The 12467-nt window shown below is 43.8% G+C and overlaps 1 protein-coding gene across 3 annotated transcripts in view; it reads left to right on the forward strand.

Annotated features, from left to right (window-relative positions):
• Positions 1-12467, forward strand: part of APBA2 (amyloid beta precursor protein binding family A member 2) — a 422528-nt gene that overhangs the window by 297662 nt on the left and 112399 nt on the right. For 2 of the 3 annotated variants that reach the window (XM_029575804.1, XM_029575806.1), the window contains exon 5: positions 10492-10637. In XM_029575804.1, coding sequence (XP_029431664.1) covers positions 10492-10637 — 146 coding nt within the window. The remainder of the gene's footprint in view (positions 1-10491; positions 10638-12467) is intronic. The other variant, XM_029575805.1, reaches the window with a different exon arrangement.

A 12467-nucleotide genomic window follows, 5' to 3' on the forward strand; every position in this document is an offset into this window, starting at 1 on the left:
GGAATCCTCGTCCATCCCTACCTGGATGATTGGCTGATCCGGGCGAAGTCGCCAGAGGAGAGCCACCAGGCAACCAACAGAGTTATAGCTCTTCTGGAAAGCCTAGGATGGGTTGTAAACTTGAACAAGAGTTCCCTACAGCCTTCCCAGTCGCTGGAATACCTAGGAGTCCGATTCGACACCCAGGAAGACAAGGTCAGCCTGACCTCCAAGAGAAGATCAAAGCTCCAGAATCGTCTGCAGGCCCTGCTGAGCGCCACCCGGCCCACAGCTTGGGATTACTTACAGGTCCTCGGCCTTATGGCATCCACTCTGGAGGTGATACCATGGGCACGGGCTCATATGAGACCACTACAACGCGCCCTCCTATCTCGGTGGAGCCCACGATCACAGAACTACTCCACCCACCTACCTCTACCAGCCAGAGTGCGGAATCAGATACGGTGGTGGTTGCAGTCCGGCCACTTGAGCCGGGGGTCAAGAATGTCCCCCCAACCTGGACCCTGCTCACTACGGATGCCAGCCTGAACGGATGGGGAGCGCATTGCGAAGAACTCACCGCCCATGGGCGGTGGAACAGAGAAGAGTCGGGGTGGAATATAAACCAACTAGAGGCACGGGCAGTCAGGCTAGCGTGCCTGCGATTTGCCCACAGACTTCGCAACAGAGCGGTCAGAGTGATGTCAGACAACGCCACCATGTTGGCATACATCAACCGACAGGGCGGAACCAGAAGCCAACAGGTATCCCTAGAAATAGCCCCCCTGATGACTTGGGCGGAAGCAAATCTCCAGGACATCTCCGCCGTCCACATCGCCGGGAAGGACAACACCACGGCAGACTTCCTCAGCAGAGAAAGCCTAAATCCAGGGGAATGGCAGCTGTCGCCCACAGCTTTCCAGATGATCATAGATCAGTGGGGGACGCCGGGCATGGACCTACTATCGGACAGGTCCAACGCTCAAGTTCCCAAATATTTCAGTCGCAGGTGGGATCCTCTATCCCAGGGGATCGATGCCCTGGTACAGCTATGGCCTCGGGAGATCCTACTATATGCCTTTCCTCCTTGGCCCCTGCTGGGTGTCATTATACACAAGATCCAGCGGCACAGAGGCCTAGTTCTTCTAGTGGCCCCGGACTGGCCAAGAAGACCCCGGTACACAGACATGAGAAGACTACTGGCAGGGAATCCACACAGGGACCTGCTGCAGCAAGGTCCCATCCTCCACGAGGATCCAGCTCAATTCTCTCTTATGGTCTGGCCCTTGAGAGGGCTAGACTGAAGAAAAGAGGATACTCGGGGCCGGTAATAGACACACTCCTACGAGCACGCAAGTTCTCCACATCCCTAACATATATAAGGATCTGGAGGGTATTTGAAGCCTGGTGCGAAACTCACGGCACCAATCCACATGCCGCTAAGATCCCTATCATTTTGGATTTCCTGCAAGATGGACTTCAGAAGGGTCTGTCCCTCAGTTCCATCAAAGTTCAAGTGGCAGCGCTGTCCTGCTACGGTCCCCAGAGGGACGACAAGAGCATCGCCACACATCCAGACGTTTCACATTTCCTGAAAGGAGTCAAACACATTCGTCCCCCACTGAAGTGGCCAGTGCCCCTGTGGAACCTCAACCTAGTGTTGGAATTTCTAGCGGGATCCGCCTTCAGGCCTCTTCGAGGCCTGTCTCTCCGTTTGTTGACCTTGAAGATGGTGTTCTTGCTGGCTGTGTGTTCAGCACGCCGCATCTCAGAGCTGCAAGCATTGTCCTGCCGTGATCCGTTTCTCAGAATCACTCCGGAGGCTATCCATCTTCGCACGGTTCCTTCCTTCTTACCCAAAGTAGTCTCACAATTTCACCTCAACCAAACCATATCCTTGCCAACCACGAAAGATTTGAAGAAGTCGGAAGAAGGTCGAATACTGCACCATCTCGACATTGGCAGGTTGCTGTCCAGATACTTGGAAATGTCAGAAGCAGTACGAAAGACGGACCATCTGTTCGTCCTTCACAGCGGGAAGAAGCAAGGGGAAGCGGCCTCACGGCCAACCATCGCCCGCTGGATCAAAGAAGTTATCAAGGCGGCCTACGTAGAGGCAGGAAAACCACCACCTCTACAGGTCAAGGCTCACTCTACCAGAGCGCAATCGACCTCTTGGGCAGAAACTAGGATGCTGTCGCCTGCAGAGATATGTAAAGCGGCGACGTGGTCCTCCCTCCATACCTTCTCCAGATTCTACCATCTGGATGTCCAGGCCAGGGAGGACACAGCATTCGCGAGGGCTATCCTGAATGGACTTCGGGCAGCTTCCCGCCCAGTCCGGGAGTAGCTTTTGTACATCCCACTTGTTTTGAGTCCATCTGCTACACGCTAGGAAATGTTGAGATTACTTACCTGATAATCTCCTTTTCCTTGGTGTATGCAGATGGACTCAGCATCCCGCCCGGCTGCCGGCATACATGGTGACTTCGCAACAGAGCGGTCAGAGTGATGTCAGACAACGCCACCATGGTGGCATACATCAACCGACAGGGCGGAACCAGAAGTCAACAGGTATCCCTAGAAATAGCCCCCCTGATGACTTGTCACGGTAAGCCATGCTTTCTTATATAGGGCATTCACCCTACCGGGTGTCGACGCCTTCCGGTTGACAACACTGGCGGTCTCCAGCTTCTATCAATCGGTCAGGGTAATCCTGTTCATTTAATTGATCGGTCAGTCACACGTATATCCATAAAAGCTTTTGCAAGGAAGATTACTGAGTTGCTGCACTTCCTGTAGGGGTATATGTACCCGTGCTGACGTCAGATCCGTCCCCAACTGCCAGCACAAGCACACTATACCCACTTGTTTTGAGTCCATCTGCATACACTAAGGAAAAGGAGATTATCAGGTAAGTAATCTCAACATTACTACTACTACTGCTGCTACTACTACTACTTAACATTTCTATAGCACTACACAACGTATGCAGCGCTGTACAAATATTCAAAAAAGACAGTCCGTGCTCAATAGAGCTTACACTCTAACAGCCTGATTCACTGACTAAGGCTTTTCTCCCAATCTGTGTCTATGGGAAAATACCTCGATGAATCAAAGCCTAAGATGGTAAATTTTAAACCAGCTCACAGGTGCACATGTGCACATGTTCATCGTCCCACACCCATGCGTGCAGTCATTTTATGACATATGTGTGTGTATGCTCGCATGTTATAAAAAAGCCTGACAGCGCGCACATGTACACGCAAATTTAAGTGGTTGTGCATCTATGAGCACAAATGCCGCTTCTACTGCGTAAATGGGATTTTAAAAGCCATATGCGCCGACACCATTGGCCATTTTTCCAGTTCATTCCCAGTTCACCAGGTTAAGGGATAGGACTTCCAAAATCCCTAGTTTAATAACCTTCCTCCCCCCCGTTAGCTCCGACCCTTAAAACCCCACAGATCTGCCTAAAATTTTTTGTTTTACAACTTACATGTCATCCATAGCAGAAGTAAAAGTTACATGGCAGAGGAGCCTGGCATGTGCCAGTGTGTGTAAGTATTTATGCGCTAATTTAATGGTAAAATTTTGGAATGCCCTCAGCCCGCCCCTTGGCCCACCCCTCGGCCCGCCCCTTTGGAAACTTTTAATTTATAAGCACAGCAGCATGTACGCACTTCTTCTGGAGGCTTTAAAATCCGGTCGGTGCCCACAAACCCAACATATTCACGCAACCCCTAATATCGGCATCCGTAAGGGTTTTTAAAATTCACCTTTAACATTATTGAATTATTATTAATATTATGAAATATTATGAAATATTGTTATAATATTACAATGTTATTATTAGATTGTTAATATTCTACAATTTTTTTAATTGTTATTGTTTCATAAAAATGTAGAGATGGGATTGGATAAGTTCTTGGATGAGAAGTCCATTACCTGCTATTAATTAAGTTGACTTAGATAATAACCACCACTATTACTAGCAACGGTAACATGGAATAGGCTTAGTTTTTGGGTACTTGCCAGGTTCTTATGGCCTGGATTGGCCACTGTTGGAAACTGTTGGACCCTTGGTCTGACCCAGTATGGCATGTTCTTATGTTCTTATGCATTCATAAATGGAAGTAAAAATCTTTTAGGGATATAAGTAAGTATCCTGTCATAAGAAACCTCAAATTTTTAATCCTAGCCCAACTCGCCACTCTTATTATTGAAAGTTACTTCTATCAAGCATTAACGAAAACAAATAAAAAATTGTGAATTCTTGCATCTTATTCTCTTTATATAAAGTGCAAATATGAACTTAAACGCATTGGGGTAGATTTCCAAAGGGTTACGCTCGTAACCTCCGAAAACCTATCCCAAACCCCCCCTGCGTGCGCCGAGCCTATCTTGCATAGGCTCAGCAACACACGCAAGCCCCAGGATGTGCGTAAGTCCCGGGGCTTTCCTGGAGGGGTGGCGTGTCACGGCGGGCGTCATCCGGGAGTGTTCCGGGGGCGGGGCCGTGGGCGTGGTTCCGGGCCGGGGGCGTTCCAGGGGGCATTGCCGCGGCCACCGGACCGGAACATGGCGCGCCGGCAGCTGGCCCATGCGCGAGAGTTATGCCTGCCTCGAGCAGGCGTAACTTCTGGAATAAAGGTAGGGGGGGGTTTAGATAGGGCTGGGGAGGTGGGTTAGGTAGGGGAAGGTGGGGGGAGGTGGAGGGAATGGAGGCCGGCTGTGTGGCTCAGTGTGCGCAGGCTGCTGATTTTCCTTAGCCTTGTGCGCGCCGATCCCGGATTTTAACATATATATGCGGCTACACGCGTATCTATTAAAATCCCACGTACTCTTATTTGCGCCTGGTGTGCGAACAAAAGTACGCGTGTGCGTAATTTTGTAAAATCTACCCCATTATTTATCTTTTCATAAAGTTGCAGCTCAGTATCCAGCCATATACATATCATCCATTGCAACTCAGCATATTCACCAAACTTGATACCGTTGCGCATTTGCGATCCCCATCACATGCTTTGGGGGCTTCACATCTGCAATGCCACAAAGTTTTTCATGTTGCAAAACTAACTGATTTTAAATCACATGATACTTTTCAGCCAATCAAAAGCAAATAAAAATCATTAAAAGGTACAGAAAAAAAAAGCACATGCTTAAAATAAACCAATCACACACAAGTGTATGTAATAACCATTTCCAATGGAAATGGAAAACCGCCTAGAAAACTCCAAATTAGGGAGGATGACATCACAAATAAGTTACAACAGGGTTCCCCATTCCATACTGAGGTTAAGGCCCATGACTTGATTGAAGTTTAAAAGACCATCATTGTCATATCCTTGTCTAGGAGAGCAAATCTGATCAAGAATCAACCACGTAGTCTTCAAAAGTATGTCCCATTTTTATAGTGTAGTACTAACAGCTGACAGCTTCTTAGTTATTATACCCATCCATTGTTCATTCAATCTGGTTTTACCATACATTTGGTCTTTCCTTTGTATAATAAAGCACAAAAGCACTGCAGTATGTAAATACTGATTTTGAAGTACAATCAGTAGCGTTCCTTGAGGGGTAACTTCATCTAGAAATAGGATGTACAAATTGCCGTGCTTCAGAAATGAACAGACACATACTAAATTTCCCTTAATTCCTATGGCCTCCAGATGATACCTCAAGATATGCTATTACATCCACAGAGACCAAATTGTCATGTATATTCTTGTCCCATGAGTATGCAACATAGGGGTAATTCTGTAAACAGGAGTGGGTTTTTAAAATGATAACAAAACATACAGATTTTTTTATTTGTTGCGCTCAAATTAATTCTTAACAATTGGAAAGATAACTTGTTCTTAGAAATGAACGTGTGGTGGAATACTGCATCTTCTCTAAATATGGGTTGGTTGCTGTGGAAAGGGCTGGTAAAGTATTTGAATCCCAAAAGGTATGGAGCCCACTGGGTCGTTTTTCTACTTAGCAGTTCCTACCCTTGAGATTATATCAGGCTGATTCAGTAAAGTCCACGGGTGAGCGGACGAACGCCCGCTCTCCCGGCGCATTCACCGACCCCTCACTGGTGCGCGCGAAGCAGTATTCAAATTAGGTGGCACGGTAGAAATGGGGAAAAGGAGGCGCTAGGGACACTAGCGCATCCCTAGCGCCTCCTTTTTGACAGGAGCGGCGGCTATCAGCAGGTTTGACAGCCGACGCTCAATTTTGCCGGCGTCGGTTCTCGAGCTCGCTGACAGCCACGGGCTCGGAAACCACACACCGGCAAAATTGAGCATCCGGTTTTCGGCCCGACAGCCGCGGGCCAAATTCAAATTTTATTTTATTTTTTTTTACTTTTTTTACTCTTCGGGACCTCCGACTTAATATCGCTATGATATTAAGTCGGAGGGTGTCTAAAGACTCAGCTTGTCCGTGCACTTTCCCGGCGCCAGAAGAAATTAGCGCCGACCTTTGGGTCGGCGCTAATTTCTGAAAGTAAAGTGTGCGGCTTGGCTGCACATTTTGCTTTCTGTATCCCGCGTACATACCTAATAGGGCGCATACCTAATAGGGCCCTCAACATGCATTTGCATGTTGAGGGCCCTATTAGGTGCCGCGGGTTGGACGCGTGTTTTCCTCCCCTTACTGAATAAGGGGTAAGGGAAAACGCGCGTCCAATAGCAGGCTAACAGTGCGCTCCTTAAGCATGCTCAGTATTGTATTATATCATGCATCCACTCAGGGGTCCCCTTCAGTCTTATAATATAGAAGTCAAGAGCGTTGGAGCGCACTGTACTGTATCGGCTGTAATTCTATGGCACTAATGTATTCTACTTTTTAAAAACATTTTTGTGAAGCAGCTATGTCCTGTATTCTTGTTGTTGTTTCTTGTTTTATAAAGTCAATAAATAATTCTGAACTAAAAAATGTGCAATGATGGTAAATGACAAGTTGAGTTAATCAATCAAAAAAGCAAAAAAAACCCAAAAACCCCAATAATATCTACCATTTATTAAAAAAAAAAAAAAAAATCAATACTATGGCCCTTTTCAACAACTTCATGAATTTCAATGGTTAAATGAATGTGACAGGAATTTGCATTTCACATTTCAATAAAATGCTCCTAGGATTACTTTTCTGGATAGACTCATTGAATATTCAAATTATAGATTTCTGACTACTATTTACCATAATCAGACTGATTGAAATAATTTATTCTGTTATGATAGCTGTCACCCTATATCTTTGAAACATGCTTTTTCTGTCAGCCAGTTTTTCAGATTGCAATGACTGTGCTCCTCCTGCACTGATTTAAACAAAAAGCACTTGAAATGTATGATAGTTTTGTTGAACATGATGGTTATTCTTTAATTTGAAAAGCATGTAAACAGGCTTTTCTGTCCTAATACAACACAATTGTTGCAATATACCAACATTAAGAAAGATAGTTTGTAAAGAGTGACATGTGCTATCCCATTTTCTGAGATGGCTGCTGGTGTCAAATGGATCATTATTATTTATAAAAGTTCTAAATTTATGTCTAAAGACTCAGCTTGTCCATGGAAGTTCTCTCAATCTTTATTTCATTGAGAAATATAGGAATTGCAGTGGCAATGAAAATTTTAGCAAGTACGCATTAAAAGGTGAATTTTAAAAGCATGGCACATGCTACAATCAGGAGATGTGCACGCATGCAGGGCTTACATGTGCCAGCCGTATTTTAAAACCGCTTATGTGGGTGCGTATCTCCCGCTGCATGCACATCTCATTCAGAATTAGGGACAGTAACTAAGAAAGTAGCGCACGGGCACACATTGATGCATGTGCGTCAGTGTGCACCCAGGGACGCGCACATATGTGTGAATGTTATCAAATAGCTTTGGCACGCATATGTGTGTCCCTAATTTTGCAAGTAGGTGCGCCCAACCGCACAAATCTGATTTTGGCTGTGTAAGTCAGGGAATTTTATAACAGGTGTGCATCCATGCCAAGACCGGTTTTACCAGTTCATCCACCAGTTCACCTAGGGTACAGCTAGGTCCTCCAAAGCCCCCTAGTTTAATAGCCTGCACGCCCCCTAGTTACTCCAGACCCTTTAAACCCCTCAGGAATGGCTTTTTTTGTTGTTGTTTGTTACACTTAGACCACTTCCATAGCAGAAGTAAAGTTACAAAGCACTAGACCTGGGCGCATGCCCAGGCGTGTAAGGATTTGCACGCACATCTCCTCGCCCTATCCCGGAATGCCTATGCCCACCCACACCACGCCCCTTTTTCATTCTGATCGAGATGTGCGCACAGCGGGAGATACGTATGCATGAAAGCAGCTTTTAAAATACGCTGGATGTGTAGAAGTCCTACACGTGTGTGCATCTCCCAATTTTGGCGCGCACTGGGTTTTTTAAATTCACCTTATTATTATTTATTTATTTATTTGGAGTTTCTTCTATACCGATAGCCGTAGACATATGTATATTTTATAATACATGCATATCTGAAATGCGCAGGTTAGAAAATACTATCGTAGATCTTCTCATGCCAATATAAACGTGTATATGCAGCTGTGGGATGTTGTTTGAACATTATCCCCATGGAATAAAGCTTTGGTAGACGCTGCACTTTTCTTTCAATGTCAGCTATAGCAGTCGAGACATTATGCTGTCCTGTCCTCATGTTATAATGGGCGTGGTGCATGCAAATACTTATGTGCCTTGGTGTGCGCCCAGGTCTAGTGCCGCGTAATTTTACTTCTGCTGTCGAAGAGGTGTAAGTGTAAAAACCAAACATAAAAAAGTCATTACTGAGGGTTTTAAAGGATCTGGGGTAACGGGGGAGGGGAGAGTGCAGGCTATTAAACCAGGGGGTTTGGAGGACCTAACTCTACACTGGGTGAACTGGTGGATGAACTGAGGACACTGGTCTTGGCATGGATGCACGCCGGTTATAAAATTCCCTGACTTGTGTGACTGAAACCCAATTTGCGTGCCTACTATTAAAATTAGGCACATACATGCGTACACCAAGGCTATTTTATAGTGTAAGTTGCTATAACAGACTTACATGTGAACATTTGGCAATTTGCTCACAAAATTTTACACCTGCTAATTATCGTTCATAATTGATATCGAACTTGTTTATTGTGAACTGTTGGCTGAGTGGGAGATCTGGGTGAATTGGGGGGTAGTTAAGGCTGAAGAGCCAGGAGGATCTTGAGGACCTGGAAAAGGATTGGGTGAACTGATTGAGAAATCAGGAAAACTGGTTAATTTCAATTACGCATACATATTTTAAAACATGCCGGCTTATAGATATAAATTGGGTTTTACGTGACCAAATCCTGCTTTATTTTCATGTATAAATTATAACGCACATATGTTTTTTTAAAACAGGTAAGAAAATTTCACATGTTCGATGTATTGAAATGCTTGCTTTCAATATATTGCATGTATTCACGCTTATGTTGCGGGGTAGACATATGTATATGTTATAATACATGCATATCTGAAATGCGCGGGTTAGAAAATACTATCGTAGATCTCCTCATGCCAATATAAACGTGTATATGCAGCTGTGGGAAGTTGTTTGAACATTATCCCCATGGAATAAAGCTTTGGTAGACGCTGCACTTTTCTTTCAATGTCAGCTATAGCAGTCGAGACATTATGCTGTCCTGTCCTCATGTTATAATAAGGAAAGACTTTAAATATGCTTAGAGATCACGTTTTAATGATCATTCTTATGTTAAAAGAAAAGATTGAAAAGAATGAAACAACCAAGTAAAAACATTAATTTTGACATTTTTCTGAATCATGAATCACTGATCTTGTGTATAATTCAAATACTATGCTTGTAGAAAGGCTTATTAGTGCTTCACATTGTAGTAAACAGACCAGCAACAAAGTGAGTGTGTAGATAGTATATTTGATAGTGAACAGATGTGAAACATAAGACTGATACATCACCATAAGAAGAGAGTAATAACTAATAAAAGCTAACATTCAAAATGTGTCAAGTAGACTTTTGGCAAATAAATTGTAATCAAAGCATCAAAACTTTTTTATAGAAATGTTCTAATAATGGCAAATGGAGATCCTGCTGTACATTGCCAACTTTCCCATGATAGTGCTGGGTTTTGCACATGAACATGTTGCTTAGTGCTTTGATTATTGCACCAGGTTCTTGAGGCAAATGTTTGAAAATGGAATATGCATATGTGTGGTTTTTAATCCTAAGCAGAATTGTGAAAGCTTCATTATGAAAGTTATTCTGCGTAATTTTATCTGGTAAGGACTGTGTAAATATTGATATGTTCTCCATAGACACCTTACTCTTTCAAAAAGATCTTAGATGTTAAAGGCACAACAGTAGAGGAGGCAAGTAATCTATGTGCAGTTGGATATAGTGTGAAAAAATTGTTGATATATGGGATGCAATGTTGTTTAAGAGGCATTTGTATCACGTCTTACAAAAGGTGTAAAACATGAAAGAATTGTATGAGTATTTATCATTTCAGTTCCAGGCCCCTGTGAACCTGAAGACCTCATTGATGGGATCATCTTTGCGGCCAACTATTTGGGTTCCACACAGTTGCTCTCTGAACGTAATCCTTCGAAAAATATAAGAATGATGCAAGCGCAAGAGGCTGTCAGCCGTGTCAAGGTAAAAGAGGTTTATTATAGTTTGACTGGACTTGGATCCCATGATACTTCAGCCGAGGAGAAAGTGTTTGCAATTTTATATACCTGTATTTTCTTTGAATTTATCAGTTGTTCTAAAACCCTTCAGTAGCTGCTGCTGCTGTGCTATACCCAAATCTATAAGCTTCTCTGGAAATGAATGTAAATTGTGAAGGTTAGCTTACCTAATGCTGTGCTTCCTATATGTAAAACAGAAGCACAAAAGCCAACAGTTTGACTGTTATAGGAAACATTCAGTCTACAGTACTCAGGTAAATCTGTTTAATGATTACGGTAGTTCATTTCATCACTATGTCCTTTTAACTTTGTATAAATGAGAATTTGTCTGCAATTCACTTCATTAAATTATTATTGGATCAAGAATGACTGGAGCATGAAGACTACATTTGGATTGCTTTTGTCAATTAAACGTAAATTATGTCTACATAAAGTAAGCATTTTGGGAACAGGAAAATATTTTTGGTGCTGTACTAAAATAAAGAAAAAATAACCTTATTGTAGTTGCTTTCCCATGGAACTTCTCTAGGTAAGTCTGCAGCTCCAGAGCTAGCTGCTGCTTCAGGATACAGGGCTTATCTCAAAAGGGTCTACTCAGAGAGTTAAAGGAGAATTTTTATGGTTTATTGTTATTTATATACCGTCATCTCGGCATAGCCTTCACAACGGTTAACATTTTAATAAAAGTAAAATAGAATTAATGGCTAAAATAATAAAAAGAATTAAGAAAGTACAAAAATGTGCATTAGCTGTTAAAGCAGAATTAAAAGATTAGAGCATACAAATAACATTAGTGACTTTGGGCCTCATTTTCCAAAGCTATCGCAGGCTTGTGCTGTTAGCGCAAGCCTGCGATAGCTAGCGAAAGTAGCGCAGGCCTGCGCTACTGAAATTGGGGCGGAGTCGGCCCCGGAAGAGGAGGAGTCGGGGGCGTAACCGGGGCCGACTCCGCGAGGACAGCCCGCGGAGCGGAAAGGTAAGGCCCTTTTCGCTCTCTATTTCGCGCCCAATAACTACACCTTCTATGGTGTAGTTATTGGGCGCGATGCCTGCCGGACCGCCCCCCCCCACCCCCGCTTCGGCCCCCGCCCCCCCGTTAGCGTGATTTTCTAAAGTATCGCAGGCCTGCAATACTTTAGAAAATGAGGCCCTTTATTTTATAGTCAGAATTGTGTATAGTTTTTGGAATGGCTTGTAGAGGTGGGATTAGTAGCTGATCTATTTCAATGTTTTATTATGTTGTATTGATATATTTGTATTTTTTTATTTATTTTAATTACTGTATCTTGTTATTATGTATCTACTATTCATTGCATTATTTTGCTGGTTGAAATTTGGGTTGAAATTTGTTCAATAAAAGTGGCTTATAAGTGTAACATAACCAGGTTTTAATGCAACAATTTCTAATGTATTTTTTACTAAAATATACTCTGCATTTTAGATATTTCCATATGGTAAAACACTATAGGGTAGATTTTATAATTTTGCACGAGTGCGTACTTTTGTTCGCGCACCAGGCGCGAACAAAAGTACGCTGGATTTTATAAGATACGCGCGTAGCCGCGCGTATCTTATAAAATCCGGGGTCGGCACGCGCAAGGGGGTGCACATTTGTGCAACCTGCTCGCACCGAGCCCAGCGCGCGCTGCCTGTTCCCTCCGAGGCTGCTCCGATTTTGGAGCGGCCTCAGAGGGAACTTTCCTTCGCCCTCCCCCCACCCCCCCGGCCCTATCTAACCCCCCCCTTACCTTTGTTGCACGATTTACGTCTGCTAAAAGCAGACGTAAATCTGCGC

Source organism: Rhinatrema bivittatum, chromosome 13 (genome assembly GCF_901001135.1).
Source record: "Rhinatrema bivittatum chromosome 13, aRhiBiv1.1, whole genome shotgun sequence".
Lineage (NCBI taxonomy): Eukaryota > Metazoa > Chordata > Amphibia > Gymnophiona > Rhinatrematidae > Rhinatrema > Rhinatrema bivittatum.